The following is a 25,079-nucleotide window of genomic DNA, read 5'->3' as shown; positions in this document are numbered from 1 at the left end:
AAGCTGAGCGGCGGAGCCACAAGCGGCAGCACGCCGGCTAGCTGAGCGCGGCGGAAGAGACGTCGGCGCGCTTCCGGCGGGCGTGGGCGGGGCTTCGGGCTCCTTCCCGGGATATCTGCGGACGCATGGCAGGTGCGTGCGACGGGCCAGCTCCCCGGGGCAGGGAGGGTGTGAGAGTCACGGCTTGGCCCGCGTCCTGGGCCGGAGGCTGGGAGCTTCCCGGCTTGAATGGGGGTCCCTGCCTTGGCCCAGCCCAGCCCGCTGGCCCCGCGGAGGCTCCGCGGTCGGCCCGGGAGCCCGTCAGTTTTGCTGAGCCTCAGTTTTGTCACGCGTGGGACTACTTGATGTATGCAAAGGAGTGTCGGCTGATCCAGATACCAAATTGTGATTGTCATTATAAACTAGAATTAGCGGAGCACATTGGGTGTCAAGCCTTGCGTGCCCAGCTGCTCCCAAAACCTTCCCCTGAATTCCCCTCAGGATTACCGGTCACAGAGCTTTTTTGCTCATAATAAAAGCTGTCGTTCAGCGAGTGCTCACCATGTGCCAAGTCGTGTCCTTAGTGCTTTATGGGGGTCAGCTCATTTGAGCCTTACAGCGATCCCATGTAGTAATGTGAACAGATTGGGAGCTGAGGCCCTGGAGGGATAAGTGAGGCAGCCACTGTGCTTTACCTCACTCTGCTCTGTGCTGTGACTCTGATTACTGGTCTCTTTACCTACTAGCCTGAGTTTCTTGAAGTTAGAACTTTGTCTTAGGTTCCTAAGTCTGTGCTGGTGTGGAGCAGAGAATGAATCAGATGTCCTCACCCTCAAAGAGTCCCTACTGGAGAAGGGTAACCCTTAGCAGATTATAGTACAGGTGGTAAAAACTGTTTCTCCATTTAACACAGGCTATTCAGCACCTACTATGTGCCAGGGTTCTGAGAGGGAACAAGACGCAGTCACTATCCAGTGTGCTTACAGTCTAGCAGGGAACATAGACATCACACAAGCAAATATACCACACTAGTGAGTGCCGGTGATAACGAAGAATAGGTTGTTTTCAGACATCTAGTGCAATGACTCCTGGAGGCAACCCAACCTGGGGGATCCAGGAACATTTCTTTGTGGAAGGAGGGACTTTCTGGAAACCTAAATCAGATCATGTCACTTTCCTACTCCAAGTTTATTGTTTACTTTCCACTGACTTGAAATACATCTAAACTCTATCTTGGTCTGTAAGGTTCCAGTTGCTTGACTGCCCCCTCACCTACCAGCCCCCCCCCCACGCCATTCCATTCTAGGTGATGTGGGGTGATCAAGTACAATAGTCAAGAAAGAATCTTGAGATGTTGTATGGTTCAATTGTAAGTTTATGTAAGTAACGTGGGGTCAGGACCCCGGGGCGGAAAGGGCTGCACTTTTTGCTGTATGAAGCTAGTAGTTGGTCAAGGGGGAGGAGACATGGAGGGAGTGTTTTGTCCGAAGTGTTTCTTTGAATTTCTACTCATAAAACTGCTTTCACAAGATTTCTCTGGCATTTCTTACTCAGTTTGATACTGTCGGTGAGATTTACAGGCAGTCATGAGATGCTTTAAGAAGGTAGCAGCCAGCACATATTGGATCCTTGATGAACTATCCTTGTTGGTTAGCCTTCTGGGCTAAAGGTGAACATTTTTCTGCTTCCATTTCTCATCATAGCCACACTGCTCTTTCTCAATTTTTCAGACTCACCAGGCTCATTCTCACATAGGACCCTTGCTATTGACCTCTCATCATTCAGATCCCAGCCTAAATGACACCTCTTCAAGGGCTCACCCTAACACAAGACCCCATTTTCTTTTCCTTTTTTTTTTTTAAAGTTTATTTATTTATTTTGAGAGAGTGAGAGAGAATAAGCAGGGAAGGGGCAGAGAGAAGGAGAGACAGGATCCCAAGCAGGATCCGTGCCATCAGTGTGGCCGATGTGGGGCTCAGACTCACAAACTGTGAGATCAGGAGCCAAGATCAAGAGGCGGTTGCTTAACTGACTGCGCCACCCAAACACCACCAATTCCCCATTTTCTTTTCCATATGACACTCACCATGGTCTAAATTGATCATGGTCAGCTAGTTGTCTATTATCCACTTCCTGCTTGGAAAGTAAGTTCCATGAAAATAGTCCTGGTAGGTCTCATTCAGTCACTTCATCCCCCGTGTTGGCATATCGTTGGTACTCACTAATGTTGGTTAGTCATATAAGTAAAGAATAAAAGAAAAACCAGTATGATATTTAAGTAAGCAGAGGATTGGGGCGTCTGGGTGGCTCAGTCGGTTCAGTGTCCAACTCTTGATCTCAGCGCAGGTCATGATCTCACAGTTCGTGAGATCAAACCCCACATTGGGCTCCACACTGGGCATGGAGCCTGCTTCAGATTCTCTCTCTCCCTCTCTCTCTCTCAAAAAAAAAAAAAGAAAGAAAGAAAGAAGAAAGAAAGAAAGAAAATTAAATAAGCAGAGCCTTCGGGATACTAAGCCAAGGGTATGGGGACACACACAGACAGGAAAAATATTCTAGGTCAACGTCAGAACTTGTACAGAGCTAGCACTGAGGCATAGAGAGCAAGCAGGAAGAAGCTGGAGAAGTGGTAGACAGGACTTGGCGTAACAGGCTGTGCTATTGTGGTTTATAATAAGTAAATACTTGGTCTTTGTCCTGTTCTTGGCACAGAGCTAAAACCCTTGGCATCACCGAAAGTGTGAGAGTGATGTCTTTTGTTATGTTGATGCCGTGACTTTTGGAAAGCCCCTAGGTGACTTTTGGTTGGGGGCTGCTTGCCCCAGCCCACCCCTGTGATCTGGTCTTGTGATTAGAAGGTTGGAACTTTCAGGCCCCTCTCTCTCCCCTGCCCACCCCGTGGGGAAGAGGGTCAACACCCAATGATTTAATCAGCCATGCCTCTGTAATGAAGCCTCCATAACAGCCCAAAAGGATGGGATTGGGGGCAACTCCAGGTTGGTGAACATGGTGAGTACTGTGCTTGGAGAGCGTGGAAACTTTCCACATACCTTGCCCTACTCATCTCTTCCATCTGGCTGTTTCTTTCTTTTTTTCTTTTTTTTTAATGTTTATTTACTTTTGAGAAAGAGAGACAGAGCAGGAGTGGAGGGGGAGAGCAGAGAGAGAGGGAGATACAGAATCCCGAAGCAGGCTCCAGGCTCTGAGCTGTCAGCACAGAGCCTGATGCCCGAACCCACAAACTGAGTCACAGTCGGCTACTTAACCAATTGAGCCACCCAGGCGCCCCTCATCTGACTATTTCTGATGGAAGAAAATATAGGTATAAATTTGCCCTTCAACTAAGACCATAAATGTGTCACCTTTAAACAAAGCAGAGAGCAATTTTATTTAAGTTAAAAAAAAAAAAAAGAATTTAGTCAGCCATAGCAAAGGAATTACAGTTTGGGACAGGCCAGCTATGGTGAACTATAGGCAAGTTCAAAGAGACAAAGGGAAGGTCAGCTTTCATTAGGTTTTAGGAGGAAATTGAGGAGAGTTGTTGTAAACCAAAGTTTATAGGACGACAAGAGTTGGCAGTTGTAGTCATTTCTGCACCGTGGTTTCGCTCTTGGCTACAGGCAGTGGTTAGTGCATTATTGCTAGGGCAGGGAGGGCTCTTCCTTCCTTTTCTTAAAAGCAGGAGACAAATTTCCTATGTGAAGTATGGCCTCCCTTGTTGAGATCATTCTTATCTTCCTTGTTCCTGCTGGTTGTGCAGGCTGCAGCAAGTGGTGCCCCCTCTCCAGGGCTTCCTGACCCCATTTTAAGTGAGGTTTCCTGGGGCATCTGGGTGGCTCAGTCAGTAGAGCATATGTCTCTTGATCTAGGGGTCATGGGTTCAAACCCCCACATTGAGTGTAGACCTTACTTTCAAAAAAAGAATCTTATCACTAAATGAGGTTTCCTTTATTTTCACACTTCCCCCTTGTGATCAAGATCTTTGTTCAGTAGCATCACTTATCGAGAATCAGGTTTTGTTAGATGCCTGGATGGTCCCGTCAGTTAAACATCCAACTCCTTTTTTTTTTAATTGTCTTTTATTTTTTTAATTTATTAAAAAAAATTTTTTTTAATGTTTATTTATCATTGAGAGACAAAGAGAGAGCATGAGCATGCGAGGGGCAGAGAGAGGGGAAGACACAGAATCTGAAGCAGGTTCCAGGCTCTGAGCTGTCAGCACAGAGCCCGACGCGGGGCTCAAACTCACAAACTGTGAGATCATGACCGAAGCCCAAGTCGGAGGCCTAACCGACTGAGCCACCCAGGTGCCCCTTTAATTTATTTTTTAATATTTATTTTTGAGACAGAAAGAGTGCAAGTGGAGGAGGGGCAGAGAGAGGGAGACACAGAAATCTGAAGCAGGCTTCAGGCTCTGAGCTGTCAGTATAGAGCCTGATGTGGGGCCCGAACCCCCCAACTGTGAGATCATGACCTGAGCCGAAGTCAGGGTACCCAACCAACTGAGCCACTCAGGCACCCCTAAACATCCAATTCTTTTTTTTTTTTTTTTTTTAATTTTTTTTTTTTAACGTTTATTTTTGAGACAGAGAGAGACAGAGCATGAACGGGGGAGGGTCAGAGAGAGAGGGAGACACAGAATCCGAAACAGGCTCCAGGCTCCGAGCCATCTGCCCAGAGCCTGACGCGGGGCTCGAACTCACGGACCACGAGATCGTGACCTGAGCCGAAGTCGGACGCTCAACCGACTGAGCCACCCAGGCGCCCCAAACATCCAATTCTTGATTTCAGCTCAGGTCATGATCCCAGGGTTGTGGGATCCAGCCCCAAGTAGGGCTCTGTGCTGAGCCTAGAGCCTGCTTAAGATTCTCTCTCTCTCTTCCTCTGCCCCTACCCTACTCTTGAACACACACTCTCTCTTTCAAAAATAAATAAATAAATTTTAAAAGATAAAAAGAAAATGACTATTGGCAGTGCCTTTGGCCAACGTGGTTAGAGGGCCTGTACAGATTTTGCCAATTACATGTTTATGATGCCAGTTCAACTAGCCCTGTGGATTGAGAGTGGTAAGCATAGTGAAAGTGTGGTAAAACCAGCCGAATAGCACAGACTGGTCGCATCACCCGACCAGTGAAATGAGATTCTTAGTCACTATGAAGTTCAAGGGTGGGTCTCCAGGTAAGGATGATCTTTTCTTATAGAATTTTAGCTGCTGGGGTGCCTGGGTGGCTCAGTCAGTTAAGCATCTGACTTCGGCTCAGGTCATGATCCCATGGCTCATGGGTTCGAGCCCCGCGTCAGGCTCCGTGCTGACATCTCGGAGCCTGGAGCCTGGTTCGGATTCTGTGTCTCCGTCTCTCTCTGCTCCTTTCCTGCCTGTGCTCTCTCTCTAAATAAATAAATATTTTTTTTAAAAAAGAATTTTAACTGCCGAAGAGGCAGTATGCTCTCTACAAGGAAAAGCCTCAGTCCAGTAAGAAAACATACAACCCGTGGCTAAAACATATGTATCCTTGAGAAGGGGGGGGGGGGGGGAAGCTGAATAAAATCCACTTGCCAAACCTCAGATGGTCCCTTGGGCGATTAAAATGCCCAGCGGCTGTGTGGACAGGTTGTCCAGCATTGCAATTTGGTGCAGGTGGGACGAGCAGAGCAGGTGCTTTATGGCCTTATTACCTTGCCCATAGTATTGATTTACAGAGGTCATTTTATCAGTGCAGCAATGGCTGCATGCACAGCGGTCGGTAATGGGAATTTTAGAGTCTCTGGCAGGACTGGATTGCTGTTCGGCCCAAAGTCTAGTTTGCACAGGGATGGCAACAGGGGTCCCGGGACTGTCTCCTCACTGGCCTGAGCCAAAAGGGTGGTGATAGGAATGGCTCTGTGGCAAGGGGCAGAGCCTGGTGCCACATGGCCTGTTGGCCGGAACGCCCTGTGGAGTCGATGGTGGTCCCCGTGTTGGGGGTGAGTACCCCAAGGGAATTCCCTTCCTTTTCATATATAAATGGAAAAAAGGGAAGTGGATAATTGGGATGTCCAAGAGCAGGATGTTTATTGGGGTTTCTTTTAAGGTATTAAAAGCTAAGTCATCCTGGGGCGCCTGGGTGGCTCAGTCAGTTAAGCGTCAGACTTCAGCTCAGGTCATGATCTCGCAGTTCATGAGTTCGAGCCCCACGTTGGGCTCTGTGCTGCCAGCTCAGAGCCTGGAGCCTGCTTCGGATTCTGTGTCTCCGTCTCTCTCTGACCCTTCCCCACTTGCATTCTTTCTCTCTCTCTCTCTCTCTCTCTCTCTCTCTCTCAAAAATAAATAACATTTAAAAAAGCCAAGTCATCCTGACCTTCCCAAATAATGGGGTCAGGGATCCAGTTCTAATAATAGCCAGCCAACCTGAGAAAACCCCATTAACACGCTTAGTTTTAGGTTTTGGGAAGCTCAGAATGCAGTGAAGGCTACCTAAATCCAAATGTGGACCTTGTTTCAACTTCAGGTGCCCTAAATATTGAACCTGGGTTTGAACTAACTGCAATTTTCCCTTTAAGACTGCATGTTCTTTTAAGGCTAAAGGTTTCAACAGGTGGATGCTGTCCTCCTGTGGGGAGGCTTGGGAAAAGGCAGAGGAAGCACGTCCCGTAGATATCGTCACAAGACGGCGCCTCCAGAAAACCTCGTGTCATCTAAGTCCGCTCTCGGGGTTCGTGAAGAACCCTGGGTCGTGACTGTCCTGGTGTCCTGCTGTCCCACCCAGGCGAAGCAGAGAGATTGGCTGGCCTTATCCACAGACATGCTGAAGAAGGTGCTCTGTAAACTGGTCACCGTGAAAAATTTGCTTTCGGTAGGGATAGAGGCTAATAAGAGTGTGGGGATTAGGACAAGAGGGTGGTGAGGGAGGTCAGTGTTATTTATGGCTTGGGGTTCTTGGACAGACCTCCCTCCTCAGCCACTGGGTCTTCTTACAGGTAAAATAGGGGTGTCGCCGGCCCTACTACAGGGGATAATGAGACCCCGAGCCTCCCGATGTTCCGTTAGCATCTAAGTGCCCTCAGAGTGTCTTTGTTTACAGCGCTTCCGTTAATTCCGGGGAGAGGCTCTGAGGGGTCTGTTGGAATCTTAATGGGAGGCGAGCTGTGGATCCTGCCGGGAGCAGTGGAGGATTTTGCCCATACGGAGGGCGGTGGTTGGTCCAGGAGGATCATACGGTTGGTGTCCTCGGAATCGGCTCCAGTGCGGTCGGCGACTGAGCAAATAAAAGATGTTGAAGGGTCACGGGATTCACCAGCTTGGCTATTTTGGTTGCCGCTGTCGGATTCTAGAATTACTTCCCCCTTCTGGGAGCAAGAAATCCCAGCGTACTTCTCTACGAAATTTGGGCCCGGTGAGTGTACAGAGGCCGAGGAACTAAGGAGACAAGGTGGGCAGCTCTTAGAGGGCCTGGGCAAGAGAGACCAGGTTCAGAGACGGGACCCTTTCGAGGTTTACTAGAGACCCTCCCCTCCCACTTGAAGGGTGTTAGCACTCCGAGGCGGGGGCTGCTTGCCAGTAGCGGGGTTGAGCACTGAGTGTAGCTCTCACGTCCGTAAGGGCAGAGAGACCCTCATTCCCAAGGATCTGGAAAGGCTGGTCAGAGGGTGGAAGGCGGCTGGAGCTCTTAAATGTCCAGCAGTCTTTTTCCAATGGCCTGGCTTTTTACAATATCGGTAAAGATCGGGACGCTTTTAGTTTTGCTTAGGGGCCTCCATTTGTCGGAGTTGAAAATTATGGACCACACGGTTCTTCCTTTTCGTTGAATCACCCAGGGTGCAGGCGAGCCGGCTGGCTACTTTAACTGGGCCTGCAGTGGACAAGCTTCCCATTCCGTCCCGGCCCTCTTAACTAGAAAGGGAAGATCCCAGCTCGGCCCATTAATGAACACAGAGTTAAAAATTGCCCAAGTGGATTCAATGTTTAAAGGAAGACCAAAATTTTCTTTAAAAACAATTTGGAGCCAGCTATTATAATCCTCCATAGATAGGTTCATTGGGCTTTTGGATATAAGCCTGAATCTTACCGTATTCAGCAGTTTTGGGGAAAGTCCTAGGAATTAACTCAGAAAGTCATTTAGCAACCGCAGGAGCTCAGTCATATAGCAAGGCCAGGGATAGTACCCCATCTGTGCTTCTAGACTCTCTCTGTGTAGCTGGGGCACAGAGGTGCACGAACACCTGCCTCCAGGGCTTGACCGCTCCCTGCGAGGTTCGACCACTCCCTGCCGACAAAATCCAAAGACCCGAGAAAGGAGTGGTGAGGACACAAGACAGGAGTGTATTTCTCGGCAAAGCCAATGCCAGGAAGACAGCAGTCTAATGTCTCAAAGACTGTCTCCCAAGTGCTGAAAATACTTGCAGGTTTATATAAGGAAAGTGTGGGGCAGGGGTTGGTGGGTGTGAGCAGGTGGGCAGTGAAGGTCAGGTCAGTCATTGTCGTGGGGTCAGTCATGAGGGGTCTTGCTGGCTTGGAGCAATCCTCATTGCTTGAGGGGCAAGTTCTGGTTCCCATCGCCAGTACTTTGTCAGCTGGCTCTTTTGCCTGAGTTAAGAGATAAGCTGGAAAGAATTTAATCATTTAGGAAGTAAAAGACTGAAGTCAGATTGGAGGTAATCCTCATTCATCAGGATTATCCCAATCAGCAGTGTTCATCCAGGGCTCGGGCTGGCCCTCAACAAGTGTGTGAAATAATTGATACGAATCTGAGAAACTGGGTTGATAACTTTGAATAACCGTATTAAATAACTCAGCAAATCTATGAGGATCTGTGAGGATTGTCGGCAAATCTGAGATTCCCAAATCTCACTTTGAGAAAGTCTTTTTTGTTTTTTCGTAGAGAGAGAAGAGAGAGAGGGAACACGAGCAGGGGAGAGCAGCAGAGGGGGGGAGAGAGAGAGAATCTTAAGCAGGCTCCACGCTCAGCACCGGGCCCAATGTGGGGCTCAATCCCACGACGCTGGGATTGTGACCTGAGCTGAAATCAAGAGTTGGATGCTCAACCAACTGAGCCACGAGGCGCCCAAGAAAGTCTTTGACTATGGGTCGTAATTCAGCTTTTGTCCAGGGAACATGAGAAATTGGTTGTTTAGCATTTGGATCCTCAGAGGGTCTGACTTTCATGGGCAGGTTTTAGTAAGTTTGGGAGAGGAAGAAATGGGGAGAGGTCCAGAGAGAAAGGGGGGAGGTTCAGACAGAGGATTGAATGAGGAAGTGGAGGGTATACAGGAGGGGGGGCCACGTTGGAGGGAAAGAGGAAGGTGGCTGTTGGCTTTGTGTAAGATGGCCATCGTGTGCTCTGACACTAAGAGGCCTCAGAAGACTTTTGCCTTCTTTCAATTGTTTGTTCCACTTGGTTAATTTGGGATTGGTATTTTATAAAGAGGCGACTTGAGAGTCCTGAATATGTTTATAAGCTTTCAGGTACTCATTAAAACAGCATCCCTCGTAGGCTGCTTAATCTTAGACTGAGAGCTTTCTAATTAGGTTCTGAGAAAAGTTGGTGAGATCAAGAGGTCGCCATCATGGCCAATGAAGTTTTAACTTCTCATGGGGCGCCTGAGATCTCAGCTCGGGTCTTGATCTCAGGGTTATGAGCTCAAGCCCCGCATTGGGCCTCATGCTGGGCATGAAGCCTACATAAAAAAAAAAAATAGTACCCAGCGTGATGGGCACCGAGTGATGTGTGGAATTGTTCAGTCATTATCTTGTACACCTCCAACTAATACAACACTGTTAATATATTTGAGAATAAATAAGGGGCGCCTGGGTGTCTCAGTCGGTTAAGCATCCGACTTTAGCTCAGGTCCTGATCTCTCAGTCTGTGAGTTCGAGCCCCACGTTGGGCTCTATGCTGACAGCTCAGAGCCCGGAACCTGCTTTGGATTCTGTGTCTCCCTCTCTCTTTGCCCCTCCCCTGCTCATGCTCTCTCTCTCAAAAATTAAAATAAACACTAAAAAAATTAAATTAAATTAAAGAATAAGCACACGAAGAGGGAAGAGCTTTAAACATAAGATCAGCTGGGGTCCCACAGGGAGGACCCTTCTGAGAGAATGTAGAGAATCAAGGTCCCATTACTCAAAATCTGAGGTTTGGAAAATGAGCGAGTACTTTAAACAGATCCCGAATTAAGTGGAACGCTCCACCAAAGGGAGGGACTCCAAATCTGAGAGACTCCGAAGGGGTTAGCACAATGGCGCCCTGCAGATGCCTCCCTGCCGCCTGAGGGTGATCGTCCCCTGGGGTCATCTTTGGCCCCCAGTGTAACCACAAAGCAATGTTAACTTTAAACAGAGCAAAGAATCACTTTTTGTAAAAAAAAAAAAAAAAAAAAAGTTAGAGAAAGGAAAGGAATTGCAATTCAGGACAAGCAAGCTATGGTGAATAGTGGGCAAATCGGAAGACACACAGGGAAGATCAGGTTGCTTTTTTTTTTTTAATTTTTTTGAATCATTAAAAAAAATTTTTTTAATGTTTATTTTTGAGAGAGACGGAGCATGAGTTGGGGAGGGGCAGAAAGAGAGGGAAACACAGAATTCGAAGCAGGATCCAGGCTCCAAGCTGTCAGCACAGAGCCGGACGCGGGGCTCGAACCCACGAGCTGTGAGATCATGACCTGAGTGGAAGTCTCTTGCTTAACCAACTGAGCCACCCAGGCGCCCCTTAATTTTTTTTTTTTTTTTGATGTTTATTTTTGAGAGAGAGAGAGAGACAGAGCATGAGGAGGGGAGGGGCAGAGAGAGAGGGAGACACAGAATCTGAAGCAGGCTCCAGTCTCCAAGCTGTCAGCACAGACCCCACACAGGACTCAAACCCTCAGGCCATGAGATCATGACCTGAGCCAAAGTCGGATGCTTACCCGCCTGAGCCCCCCAGGCGCCCCGGAAAGATCAGCTTTAATTAGGTTTTAGGGGCAAGTGGGGGAGTGTGGAACACAAGTTCCTTGGAGAAAAACACGTGTTTGAGGTTCTCATCGGCTGCAAGTGGTGGTTGGTGCACTGTTGCTGGAACGGGGAGGGATCTTTCTCTCGAAAGCAGGTAATGAGATTCCTATGCGGAAAATACCCTCCCTCGTCATAATAATTCTTACCTTCCTTCTTCCTGCTGGCTGGCCTGCAGCTAGTCATGTATGCACGACAGCTCGCTGTTCAGGGCCTCCCGTCCCCGTTTTAAATGAGGTTCATTTTATTTCTTTTCACAAATTTCATGATAATTATGTTCCTTTTACTCCCCATCAGGAAATGCTCTTGGAAGTATAACGCCCAGAAAACCTGTCTTATCTGTCAGTGCAAGAAAAATTAAGGACAATGCAGCTGATTGGCATAACTTGATCCTGAAATGGGAAAACCTCAATGACACAGGTTTTGCTACTGCAAATAATATTGCCAACCTGAAAATCAGTTTATGGTAAGTGCATCCAGAGCTCCTCATGCTCTAAGTGCTTCACCCTGAGACTTTTTTTTTTTTATGTCTATTTTATTTTGAGAGACAGTGTATGCACGTACAAGTTGGGGGAGGAGCAGGGGGAGAGAGAGAGAGAGAGAGAGAGAGAGAGAGAGAGAGAGAGAGAGAATCCCAAGCAGGCTCTGCACTGTCAGCACAGAGCCTGACATGGGACTTGTTCCGACAAACTATGAGATCGTCACCTGAGCCGAAATCAAGAGTTGGATGCTTAGTCAACTGAGCCACTGAGGCACCTCCCACCCTAGGAGTCTTTTTTTTTTTTTTTTTTTTTTTTTAACGTTTGTTTATTTTTGAGAGACAGAGCATGAACCGGAAAGGGGCAGAGAGAGAGGGAGACACAGAATCCGAAGCAGGCTCCAGGCTCCGAGCTGTCAGCACAGAGCCTGACGAGGGGCTCAGATCCATGAACCATGAGATCATGATGTGAGCTGAAGTCGATGCTCAACCGACTGAGCCACCCAGGCGGCCCCCCAGGAGTCTCTTAGGGTTGCAAATGTAGTCTTTATCAACATGCATAAATAAATTATTTTAAGAAAAAGAGCAAGGAGCAAAATGACATATGCATGCATAAACTGTATATGTCCATTTTAAGTACAAAATTATGCTACATGTTATTCATGGTTATGTCCGTATATAAAATTATAAAAACGGATTGGAAGGACACAGGCCCAGTCATGAAGCTCACACCTTCTAACATGAATGAGCGTTGGGTGGGAGATCAGTAGAACTTTGACTTCATAACAATGCACTTTGTTTCTGTGATGTTGTGATTTATAGTAAGATATATCTGTTCGGTCTCCGTCCCTGTTCCTGGCACGTGGCTCCTAAAACCCTGCTGATTCCCTAACGGGTGAGAGCTTTTGTCCTCCAGAATGATCCAGGTGAAAGGAATGTCCTGTTATTCCTAACGTGTTCTTCCCAAACCCCCTGAGTTAATGTTAGGGAGGTGACTTCCGGAAAGCCCCCTGGGAACCAACCAGGGGATTAGAGGGCATGACTTTTCAGCTCCACTCAGGGAGGGGAGAGGGACTGGAGTTTAAATCAGTTGCCAACGGCCAATGATTTAATCAATCATGCCCACGTAACGAAGCTTCCATAAAACCCCAAAAGGACAGAGGTTTGGAGAGCTTCTGGTTTGGTGAATAGTAACACTTCTGCGTGCCAGAAGGGTGGTACCCAGGCTCCGCGGGGACCGAAGCCTTGTGCTCAGGACCCTTCTGGACCTCACCCCATAAACCTCTTCATCGGGCTGTTCCTTCATATCCTTCAATATCCTTTGTAATAACCCAGCAACCTAGTAAATAAACCGTTTTCCTGAGTTCTGTGAGCCGCTCCAGCAAATCCTAAAGACCCAAGGGGGCGGGTCATGGGAACCTCTTACTTATAGCCCATTGGCCAGAAGCACAAGTAACAACATGGACTTGTAGTTGGTGTCTGAAGTCGAGCAGGGACAGTCTTGTGGGGCCAAGCGTTGACCTGTGGGGGTTGGAGGCTGTCTCCAGGTAGATAGTGTCTAAATGGAGTTAAATTGTGGGGAGCCCCGCTGGTGTGGAGCACCCCACTCCCCACCTTTGGTGACCATGTGTCAGAAGTCAGCTGGAGGATGGGGAGTAGAGGAGACACAGGAGTGTATTTTTCCTTAGCAGTTTTTTTCTTTTCTTTTTCATAAGTTTATTATTTTGAGAAAGAGTTGGGGTGGGGCAGAGAGAGAGAGGGAGAGAGAGAATCCTGAGCAGGCTCCACGCTGTCAGCACGGAGCCCGCCATGGGGCTCGAACCCGCAAACTATGAGATCATGACCTGAGCCGAAATCAAAAGTTGGACACCTAACTGACGGAGCCACCCAGGCGCCCCCTTAGCAATTCCTTTAAAAAAGACAGGAGTCGGGGCGCCCGGGTGGCTCAGTCAGTTAAGCATCCGACTTGGCTCAGGTCACGATCTCACGGTCCGTGAGTTCGAGCCCCGCGTCGGGCTCTGTGCTGACGGCTCAGAGCCTGGAGCCTGTTTCAGATTCTGTGTCTCCCTCTTTCTCTGACTCTCCCCTGTTCATGCTCTCTCTCTCTCTCTCTCTGTCTCAAAAATAAATAAACGTTAAAAAATTAAAAAAAAAAAACAAAAAAACGCTGGCAGTTACCACTTCTGACTGGGAGATTAGTTTCATTATTCTCTCCTACATGTATATTTTTTATTTTTCAGAGTTAGGACTCTCTGTTCCTCCGTCATCATCCACAGACCAGAGTTGAGAGTCTCTGGGCCCGGCCTGTCCCTCTGGCTCTCGCCAGTCCCCGGCGCACGTCATGCGCCCTGGCCCTCCGCTGCCTTCCCCCCTCTTCCTGCCGAGGCCCACTCAGCAAGAACCAGTGGTTCCCCTTCCTGCGTAAGGCGCTCTCTGATATTGTCTCTTCTAGTTTTATGTTTAGTTTTTTCCTGGAAGTGTGGTGACCCCACGAGCTAATTTCATGCCCCATAGGCCACAGTATTCAGTTTACCAAACGATCTCCAGACAGCGAACTCTGGGAAAATGGTCATGTCTCTTTTGTCCGTGTACATCGAGCACGGACTCCCCTAGGCCAAGCATACCACGGGGCTGCATTCAGCCGACTTACTCCAGTGCAAAACTGGCGGACGTGTTCCTCGTGGACAACAGTGATAAGTAAACATATGTCACAATGACACGAAATAACACCTGTACCAAATGCCTGACACAGTTGCATGGATATAGCACTTTTTGGGTTTGCCGTAATGAGATGAGGTGCCTTTCAGAGAGTACCGTGTTCCCCCTCTTTTCCATCTTGTCCAGGAGTGAGGACAAGACAGAGTTACAGAGCAGCAGCCCGGCTTGCGGGGAAAATGCGGGAAGGACGCTTCCGGAATATAGCAAGGAGCTAGAGATGCTGTGTGAGGAGCTGCAGACCACCTTCAACGCTTTGGTGAGATCCAGAACCCCTGACCACCTGTGCTCACAGTCCCCGAATCCCAAGGGTGTATCTCGGAAGGTGTGGACGCTGTGGGAGATGCTCTCCTCTAGACACTTGCTTTTTCCTCCTCAGCCTTCTCCATTGGTGTCTTCTTCTTCCTGCCCCCTAAATCTCGACGTTCCCCAAGATGCTGTCCTAGACCTTCATTCTTTCAGCCCTGTGTGATGTCCTCTGGCTCTTTTGCCTGAGTTAGGAGATAAACTGGAAAGAAGAACATAATTGTTCAGAAAGTATAGACTGGGGTCAGAATGGAGGTAGTTGAAGTCTGTCAGCATGGCCGTGTTCCAATAAAACTTTATTTATGGACACTGAAACTTTAATATATCCTTTTCATGTATCATAGAATATTCTTTTTACATCTTACTTCAACCGTTTAAAACTATAAAACCCATTCTTAGCTCTTGGACCATACGAAAGTAGGGTGTGGGCTGGATTTGGCCCGTGAGCCCTAGTTTAACACATGAGAAATGCTCTTTAATGTCTGTTTAATGAATTAATGACTGAGTTCCCGTGCCCACCGTACCTGCCCCCAAATGTACACAGCTCCCATCTCCATACTGGAACTGGAGTAACTAGAACTTACCTATGAACGTGGAAAATCGTTATGTATGAACCTTATTTGATGGAGGTGTTTCTGATATGTAACATGATTCCTTGCCTGTTAAACAGGAATATGTGGGATATAATTGTCTTTCCTTGAGATACCGCTTGTTCAGATTTAGGGTTCCAACTCTTATAAAGCTATCAGTTTAGAAGAATTTCTCAGGAAAGAAACGCTACCCTCTCAAATATCAAATCAACTGCAAGATGCGTTATGGTTTCAGAAGCAGTGAAATGAGAAAATAATGGTAAGTTGAGGACACTTTGGTAAGGTGGTCTTTTCTTTGTGATTGAAATCAGTACTGTCTTTGGGATATTTAGGATGCTTATGGGGCTACATAGCAAACAGTCTCCTGAAGGATTCGGTTTTTGTAACTGTCCTGTTTGCCTTCTCTTCGCCCGGGGGTGGTGCTGTGGTGAGAAGCAGATAACCAGACAGGCGTCAGCGACTTGGCGTTGACCCCCGCTCACAGGAAGGCGGGAGGATAAGGGCTGTGGGCTCTGTGAGATCTGCTTTCTTCACCGTATCCGCGCTGTGTCTCTGGCAGACGAGGTCTCGACGCAGCTCCGGGGCCAGTGGGGAATTAACACAGGCAGAATGAGCCATCGAAACCCAAAAGTAGTAAGTTATGCAAAACTGCCCACTTATTTTGTTTGTTTTTTCCCAAATTAACCCATTTGATCATGGCAAATATTTTTGCTGGAACAAAAAAGCAGGCGCACATATTGTCCCTGAAAGAGAAGAAACCGGGTGGCTGAGTTCTGGTGTTGAAATCATTTCAATAGCCGAAGAGCTAGACGTGTAATGCTTGGTTAGGTGCACTTCAGCCCCAATGGCCTCGTGGTCTGTCGTTTCGATGCACCCCCCCACCTCGCTCCATAGCCTCCTCGCCCCTCGTTCCCTCCTGGTATGAAGATGTCACAGGATCTCAAAGCTATGTTAGAATGAGAAACACTTCCGACACTTACTAATGTGATTTTTATAAAGTGTAAAATAATCTGAAAGGATTTTGTTTTTAAATGCCACTTGGGTCTTGTTAGCACACATTCTCATTTAGAACTGTATCCAGAAGCACATTAGGAAAAAGTTTGGGAAGGGGAGGGTGTGACTGGTTTTGTTTATCCGTCCTTGGTGTTCCCCATTCTTCTTTTTTTTTTTTATGTTAATTTTTATTTTTGAGAGACAGAGCGTGAGTGGGGGAGGGGCAGGGAGAGAGGGAGACACAGAATCCGAAGCAGGCTCCAGGCTCCGAGCTGTCAGCACAGAGCCCGACGCGGGGCTCGAACTCGGGAACCACAAGATCATGACCTGAGCCAAAGTCTGCTGCTCAACCGACTGAGCCACCCAGGCACGCTTGGTTCTCTGCATTCTTAAGGGGCAGGCTGGTGCCCCGGGACCCCTTCTTCGGCCCCACTCACCTGCACTGAGAAGACACTGGGAAGACATTAGCAGGGAGAGTTAAGGTCCAGAAAACCCAGCCAGCAGGCTCGATGGACGGAGCAGCAGCAGATGAGACGCGGAGAGCCTTGCCCTTGGTCCCCGGGACCTGCGGCACAGGTCCGTGTGAAAGTAGCCACTGGGTTATAGGTGAGCGCATGCGCGTGGTCAGCCAAGTTCCCAAGATCTTCAGATGAAGGCTGGGCTGTGTCTGTGACAGCCAGGAAAATGATGGGCCCACCCATCCACGTGGACCTAGAGACCATGGATGCGTGTTCAGAGCGTCCTGATGGGGATCTGAGCGCCGCGGGCCTTGTCAGACAGGGGCAGTTGGAGGAATTGGAGTTTTCACCCACAAAAGGAGGAACCCGTAGACCAAACAGCTGCCATGAAAGCCAGAAGCCACCCCAAGGGAAGGAAGCCGTACGCTGGTTTCCTGAGGCCTCCAAGGGGACCGGGGAGACCCCCCTGGGATTGGCAGAAGCTTTGGCTCCCGCCAGAGGACAATGTGGCGAGTCCCGTCCGGGGCTGGGGGTGCTGTGTCCCATCACTGGAAATGAGCCCCTAAAAGGCTGTATGATTACAAAGGCCACGGAGGAATTGACCCCTGGGTGGAACTAGGTCCGCGTACACACGGTTCCTCCCAGTTTGCATTAACCCCATGCTCTTTAGTTACTTAACATTTGCTTCCAGTACAATCAAAATCATGTTAAAAAAACATTAGCTGAATATGGCTTCCCCATCAAAGTCTCTGAGCCTGGGGCTTGCCTTCTTTTTCCTAAAAAAGGAAGGATTATTTCCATAGAGGGCAAGCGTGAGTGACGGGGAGGGTCATACTGGCCCGAGCCAGTCACCAGAACAGGAAGACAGGCCTCGTAGTGCAGGGTCACGAATGCCACGGCTGGGCGAGTGGCCTTGGGAAGAGGTAGGCCCCTGGTCTCCAGGGTCCCCCCAAGCCACAGTGTCCTGAGACAGTGAATTTATTCTGTATGTTTTGTATTAACACTTTATCTTTTAGGACAGTTTCAGATTTACAGACAGGTTGAGCAGATAGTAGGGAGAGTTCCCATAAATGATCCCCTGCCTGCACCCTGTTTCATACATTACTGTCCTGCGTTTCACAAATTTCATTTGTATGCTACCTACGTTATAATCCATGAGCCAGGATTGAACGTTGTTAGTCAATGAAGGCTGTAGTGTATTCACATTTCTTTTGTTTTTTTCCCTAACGTTCTCTTTCCATCCTGGGAGCCCTTCCCGGATGCCACAGTAAATGGAGTCATCATGTCTCTTTAGACTCCTCCTGGCTGTGACAGTCTCACAGACTTCCCTGTTTTTTATTATTTTTTTAAGTTTATTTATTTTGAGAGAGAGAGAGAGAGCACAAGCCGGGGGAAGGGCAGAGAGAGAGGGAGAGAGAGAGAATCCCAAGGAGGCTCTGCACCGTCAGCCCAGAACCCAATGCAGGGCCCAAACTCACGAATTGTAAGATCGTGACCTGAGCTGAGATCAAGAGTTAGATGCTCAACGGATTGAGCCAGCCAGGCTCCCCTTCCCTTGTTTTATATAACATTGACAGTTTTGAGGAGTACTGGTCAGGTGTGTTACAGCTGGACTTCAGTTAGAATCCGTCGATGTCTTTCTCACGGTTTGATTGGGGTTGTGGGTTCTTTGGAAGAAACCGCAGAGATGAGGTCCTGTTCTCATCGCATCCTGTCAAGGGCATGGACTGTGACCATGACACAGCACGATGGGTGTTGACCTTGATCAGCTGTCTGGGGTGTGGTCAGGTTTCTCCTCTGGAAAACTAAGTCCTCCCTCTCCCCACCCCCCGCCCCCCCCCCCTCCACAATGTCCTCTCTAGAAGGAAGTCACTGCAGCCCACGCTTGAGGAATGAGAAGTTCTGCCTCACCTCAAGGGTGGAGCATGTGCATGGATTATGTGGGCATTGGAGAGTTGTCTGTTGTCCCCCACCTGCTAATTACTGGATCACTTGTTTCTGGCAGTGTGGACTCGTGTTCATTTGCTTTCCACTTGGGGCTGTAGCATGGAAGCACCGCTTTCCTTTGTGCCTTGAGTTGTTCCTGCTTTGGCCACCAGGGGTTCAGTTGGCTCCTGTGTCCCTTTGACATGCTTCCATCGTTGTGAGTTTTCGGTTTTGGTCTTTTTGAACACTTCCTTACTCTCCAGCCTTCCAGGAGGTTCTGGGCCCATCTCATGTATTTCCTGCCTCAGTCCCAGGATCAGCCATTTCTCCAAGGAGCCCTGGTGCCTCCTACTGGAGGAACCAAGACCGGGGCGCTGGCGTCAGGCACTGAAATTCTCTGCTCCAGTGAATTTATTCTAGTTTGAAGTGGTTTGGAAATAAGTTCTCATTCTGTGTCCAAAAGCAAAAAGTTGGTGTCATAAGGGTGATAATGTTATTTTTCCTGTTCTCCTCCAGCTTTTTAGAATGCTTTCCCAGACTCGGCTTTTAAGTGTCTTTAAGGAATCTGACCTCGGTGGGGGACTTTGAGGCACCCCTTGCCCTAAGCTGGATGAACATTCTGGAGTTTGGTCTCTGGGAGGAGGTGGACTGAGGTGGAGCTGGGGGGGTGGGCCGCCACTCATGCACATCTCCCTTGACTCTGTCAATGACCAAGCTGAGCGTGGGCACCGCCGACCTAGCATCAGACCCCCAGGATTGTCTGCTCTCCTGATCATGTATAAGCTTTTCTTTGAATTGGGTGGCAACAGGGAGCTGCTGAAGGACACAGAAACCACGGGATGGCATGTCAGGAGACATGGTGGGGGGGGGGGGGGGAGGCGTGGTTTGAAGTGCTGGCTTTGACCTTCTCTAGTTCAGCAACCCTGAGAATTGTCCCTTCTGTAATGCAGAAGTGCTGAGTCCTAACTCTTGGGGTTGGGCCAGGTGAAATATCGAACCTCAAAAGATTGGGGAAAGGAGTGCAGTCCTTTAAAAACTAACGGTAGCAGAGCTCAGTGCACATCACTTCGGGTGTGACTGGAGGGCAGCTGAAGGGCCAAGTGCAAGGAATTATGATTTTGATGATTTATGTATCTGTTCGTATTTACGCACGTACATAAAGATAAAGTGTACGTAGGAATTAGAAATGTGGTCTTAAATCTGAAGTCTTAGTTACTTCGCCCCTTACCTAACAGACCCTTCTATAGCCCCAACTAGGTGCTTCACACACTAACTTAGTCCTCTTAACCACCACGTGAAAGCAGGCACTTCGTCAGAGTGCTCTGTGCTGGCTCAGCTGAGCAGTGGTGACGGGCCCGTGTCCTCGGCCACTGCCCTGCACATGACGCGGTGAGGGAGCTGCCCGAAGAGCCCCTCCACCCCACCCCGAGGCACCATCAATGTCAAGTCCTCCCCATTTCCTTCCTGTGTGAAGCGTGCAGCGCTGTGATGATGATTTTATAAGCAAGGAAACAGCCTCAAGCTTTCAGTATACTCAAAGGCAGTAAATAAAAGTCAGAAATATGGGAATGCAAGCTGGTGCAGCCACTCTGGAAAACAGTGTGGAGGTTCCTCAAAAAACTAAAAATAGAACTACCCTACGACCCAGCAATGGCACTACTAGGCATTTATCCACGGGATATGGGTGTGCTGTTTCGAAGGGACACACGCACCCCCATGTTTATAGCAGCCCTATCGACAATAGCCAAAGTATGGAAAGAGCCCAAATGTCCATCGACGGATGAATGGATAAAAAAGATGTGGTGTGTGTGTGTGTGTGTGTGTGTATATGTGTATATATATATATATATATATATATATATATATATATATATATATATATACATACACAGTGGAGTATTACTCGGCAATCAAAAAGAATGAAATCTTGCCATTTGCAACTATGTGGATGGAACTGGAGGGTATTATGCTAAGTGAAATGAGTCAGTCAGAGAAAGACAAAAATCGTATGACTTCACTCATATGAGGACTTTAAGAGACAAAACCGATCAACATAAGGGAAGGAAGCAAAAATAATATAAAAACAGGGAGGGGGACAAAACATCAGAGACTCATAAATATGGAGAACAAACTGAGGGTTACAGGAGGGGTTGTGGGAGAGGTTGTGGGAGGGGGGATGGGCTAAATGGGTCAGGGGCACTAAGGAATCTACTTCTGAAATCATTGTTGCACTAGATGCTAATTAATTGGGATGTAAATTTTTTAAATTTTTTTTTTTTTCCAACGTTTTTTATTTATTTTTGGGACAGAGAGAGACAGAGCATGAACGGGGGAGGGGCAGAGAGAGAGGGAGACACAGAATCGGAAACAGGCTCCAGGCTCCGAGCCATCAGCCCAGAGCCTGACGCGGGGCTCGAACTCACGGACCGCGAGATCGTGACCTGGCTGAAGTCGGACGCTTAACCGACTGCGCCACCCAGGCGCCCCGGGATGTAAATTTTTTAAAATAAAAAATAAAATTTTAAAAAAATCACAAAAGTGACCTTAAAAAAATAAATTTCAAAATGACCCCTAAAAAAAAATTAACTGATTAATTACATAAATAAATAAAAGTCAGAAATAAACTCATTTACTGCCTTTTGTCCTCTCGGCCCATAAAGGCAGAGCCTGACTTGAGATTCCTCCAGGTCTTTGGTGCAAAAACATATGTGCCTTCGGAAATCTCGGTGAAGTGGGACACAGCAAGCTGTCTCTTTCCGGCACCAGAAACCCAGGGTTTATTTTGAAGTCGTCCAACTGAATGAAATCGTAGCAACTGTCTACCTCCATATCTCTCCCTGGAAATTTGCTGCACGTGGAGTTTCCAGTGTTGAGTTATTGGACTTTGGGTCTCACCAGACTTACACTTCTTAGCTTGGAAATCTTATGGAATCGGAGACTAGAGTAGATTTCAAATAATGTTCTCATATTCCCAATTAATATCTTTTCAGGCCAAAATACAGACGAAAATGGAAAAGCTGTCTTCAACTACCAAGGGAATTTGTGAACTAGAAAACTACCATTATGGACACGAGAGGCAGCGTCCCCCGCTGTTTCACACGTGGCCCACAGCCCAGTTTTGTAAGTAGTTCTTTCTGAGTTGATTCTCAGGAGTAGAAATTAGGAGAATATCTGTGTTATTTATTTTTTTAACATTTATTTTTGAGAGACACAGAGTGTGAGCAGGGGAACGGGCAGAGAGGGGGAGACACAGAATCCGAAGCAGGATCCAGGCTCCGAGCTGTCAGCACAGAACCCGACGTGAGGCTAGAACTCGGGACTGGCGAGATCATGACCTCGGCTGAAGTCAGATGCCCAACCAACTGAGCCACCCAGGCACCCTGAGAGTATCTGTGTTATTTCAATCTGGTACTTGAAGAAGCTGACAGGCTTTGAAATTCAATTCGAGAGTATCCATTGGAAGGGAAGGAGGTTGGGGGCATCTTAAAATGGGCTTCTTGGCTCTAATAATCAGCAAAGAATGTTAAACATAATTAGAGACACATGAAGCCAGTTACCCTTATTAGCCCCTTAAAGCCAATGGGTCGAGGCACTCAGCTGGCTCAGTCAGAGCATGAGACACTTTGATCTTGGAGTCGTGAGATCAAGCTCCATGTTGGGCATAGAGATTACTTAATAAAAAAAATAACCTCAACAACAACAACAACAACAAAATGGGTAGAATCAATTCCACCTCCTCTGCAGAGGCAGAATTTTCTTCCTTTTGAAGAAAGAAAGAGCTTTTTGGGTTTTGTTTTAAGTTAAAACATAAGTTGAGGGGCACCTGGGTAGCTCAGTTAATTGAACGTCCAACTGTTGATTTCAGCTCAGGTCATGATCTCATGCTTTGACACATTGAGCCCCGTGTCAGACTCTGTGCTGGCAGCATGGAGCCTGCTTAGGATTCTCTCTCCCTCCCTCCCTCCCTTCCTCACTGCCCCTCCTATGCTTGTGTGTGCTCTCTCTCTCTCTCTCTCTCACAAAAATGAATAAACTTAAATTAAAATTAAAAAAAAGATAAATTGAGGTCAGTTCAGCCAGCCCCATGGAAGGAAAGTAGTGGGAGCATGGAATCCATTACTTAAAAAAGTTCCATGAGATCACGATTACCTCTAGCCTTGTTAGTTCAAAACAAGGGCCTAGCCATGTGATGCCGATCTGAGACCTCACTTTCAAATGAGGAAGAAAAGGGTAAAACCATTGACCTGTGATGTGTTACTGGAATATTACCAGTTTGAGGTGAACCTCCTGTTCATAATCCTCGCAGGAAGTGAAGAGTTGAGCAGAAAAGGTTATGCTTGTTAATTTCATGAACCTTCTCGTGCTATCTGATCCTGCTAGTCTGCCCGAGCCAGAGTGATAAATACCCACAGGTTCCTTCTTTATCTCGGGGCTCCTGCTGAGGCTGGCGTTCGAGGAGGAGCTTTCCAGAGCAGTGCCTCCCCCACCCCCACCCCACCCCCACCCCGGGCAGGAGCACTGCCGCGCGCGTTTCTGCTTCTAAAGGAGACAGACGTTGGTTTCAGATGAGGTTTCCCGCAAGCTGTCCGACATGTACCGGAAGGAGCTTCTCCTGAAACGCACCATCACCGAAGAGCTTGCGCACGCCGCGGACCGCGACCTCACCCTGAGCTACTTGTCTATGTGGCTGCACCAGCCCTACGTGGAGACCGACAGCAGGCTGCTTCTGGAAAGCATGCTGCTCGAAACGGGGCACCGAGCGCTGTGACCTGCCAACACGGCCCGAGCCTCCAGGCTCCAGGCCCCTGGCCGCTTCTGTGGCCGCCAGGGCGGACGGTCTTTCACGGGAGGCCCCGTGCTGCACCCCGGGAGCGTGCCCCGTGCGGTGCTGTGGCCGCCCGGCGACCTTAGGGTCTCCAGGTTGGACCATCTCTGCAGCTCCCGGTGGCCTCTCCAGACACTCTCCAGACACGCTCAACGCGTGCCTACTGTGAATCTGGCACCCGACAGGATTCTCCAGGAAATAAATGAGTTCCTCAACAAGACGATTGAGTGATCTTGTTTTTGTAACTTAGGTGTATTTCATATACCATTTAGATAGAAAACCCCTGGTTTAGTATTCTTACTTGTTACCTCTCTGTGTTACTTAAATTTTTATGACGCTGCATTCGTTTTGTAATTACAACCAATGTTTAGAACACCATAGAGGTGGGGCGCCTGGGTGGCTCAGTCGGTTAAACGTCTGACTTCGGCTCAGGTCATGATCTAGCGGTCTGCGAGTTCGAGCTCCACATCGGGCTCTATGCTGACAGCTCAGAGCCTGGAGCCCGCTTCTAGTTCTGCGTCTCCTTCTGGCCCTGACCCTCCCCTACTCACACTCTGTCTCTGTCTCTCTCTCTCTCAAAAATAAACATTTAAAAAGCCATTTTTAGAATACCATAGAATTAACTGAGTAGAGACGGCATCAGCAAAACTACCTACAAAAAAAGTTGCCTGAAAAATAAAACGCGTTGCCTGTGTTTGCATACTGAGGATGTGACAGGCCACTCGGTTCCTCGGGCACAAGTGCTAGAGTCTGACAACATTACAACATTTGCAACCAAATACGGGGGGCTCCATCCTACCATCTGCTTCCCAGAAACAAATGGAAGAAGCTTCGCGCTACGGCGTGGATGTGACACATGATCTGGGGTGTATCCTCATCCGACTGGTGCCCCCACGCCCCAGAAACAAGTGCTTCCCAGGGACAGAGAAAATACCGGGGACAGGGACTTAGTTTGGGAGAAAGTGGGGCTACCTGGCTGTGCAAACTGACACAGAAAGAGCGTTGAAAGGCAACGTTTCTGGGGTGCCCCGGGGGGCTCGGTCGGCTAAGCCTCTGACTTGGCTTCAGGTCATGATCTCGTGTTTCGTGGGTTCGAGCCCTACATCGGGCTCCCCCTCGTCGGGCTCTGTGCTGACACCTCGGAGCCTGGAGCCTCCTTCAGATTCTGTGTCTCCCTCTCTCTCTGCCCCTCCCCCACTCGCTCTCTCAAAATAAATACACTTTTAAAAAGAAGTAAAAAATAAGAAATAGGAAGAAAAAAAAAGAAAGCCACCAAGCAAATGAAAAAAACCCAAGGCAGTTCTCTCTAGGGAAAATGAAAGCTGCCGGCAAAGTCCGTGTCATCCTAGCATGTCACCAGACTCAGCAGTGAGCCGCATCTATCCTTCAACGTAAGCATTAAATTCTGACTGAACACTTGTGACATACGGACACTAGTGGGGGGGAGGGGGGGAGACGTGCAAGCCCTGTCCCGTGTCTCACAAGGAAATAGCCCATGGATACCATGTACCGCGAATAAATCAAGAAAGCGGAGAGAGAGAAGTAATTTAGACACACGGAGGGGAATCACCAGAAAGGAGAAGGTGATGGTCTTGGCTGAAGGGGCAGAGGGCTGAGGCCAGGCCAGCAGTGCTTGGCACGGGCCTTCCGGTAGCTTCTGGCATTTCAAGCTACGTGCTTACTACTCCCCAGATGAAAATAGACATTCTTCTTTGAAATGTAGACCTCAGAGGACATCGAGGTCCGGCTCGCCCTCGGCCCCTCTTCTGATTCAACGCTCCCCACTCCCCCCACTCCCATGACCCCTGGGGAGGCCGAGGCAGAAGAGCCTGACTGGGGTGGGGGGGAG

General features: G+C 48.3%; 1 protein-coding gene across 2 annotated transcripts; it reads left to right on the top strand.

Moving 5' to 3' along the window:
- The first annotated feature begins 2 nt into the window (after positions 1-2).
- Positions 3-23,450, top strand: CINP (cyclin dependent kinase 2 interacting protein). Of its 2 annotated transcripts, none has more exons than XM_058740335.1 (5): positions 3-132; positions 11,237-11,405; positions 14,262-14,391; positions 21,396-21,525; positions 22,971-23,450. In XM_058740335.1, exons 1-5 carry the CDS (start codon positions 126-128, stop codon positions 23,171-23,173), a joined length of 639 nt encoding a protein of 212 aa, XP_058596318.1. In that variant the 5' UTR covers positions 3-125; the 3' UTR covers positions 23,174-23,450. The 2 variants fall into 2 exon arrangements, with proteins under 2 accessions (XP_058596318.1, XP_058596316.1); XM_058740333.1 differs by lacking the exon at positions 3-132 and adding an exon at positions 2,939-2,975.
- Positions 23,451-25,079: the final 1,629 nt, after the last annotated feature.

Source organism: Neofelis nebulosa, chromosome 7 (genome assembly GCF_028018385.1).
Source record: "Neofelis nebulosa isolate mNeoNeb1 chromosome 7, mNeoNeb1.pri, whole genome shotgun sequence".
Classification (NCBI taxonomy): Eukaryota; Metazoa; Chordata; class Mammalia; order Carnivora; family Felidae; genus Neofelis; species Neofelis nebulosa.
Note: the sequence above shows the minus strand (reverse complement) of the source record. Positions and strands in the feature narration are given on the sequence as shown.

Bases quoted from the DNA above. Each gene is read 5' to 3' on its own strand.
- CINP (XM_058740333.1), top strand. From the start codon at position 2,954: ATGGGATTGGGGGCAACTCCAG. The intron at 11,406-14,261 runs GTAAGTGCATCC...CATCTTGTCCAG, and splicing joins AACCTGAAAATCAGTTTATG to GAGTGAGGACAAGACAGAGT. The intron at 21,526-22,970 runs GTAAGTAGTTCT...CGTTGGTTTCAG, and splicing joins GTGGCCCACAGCCCAGTTTT to ATGAGGTTTCCCGCAAGCTG.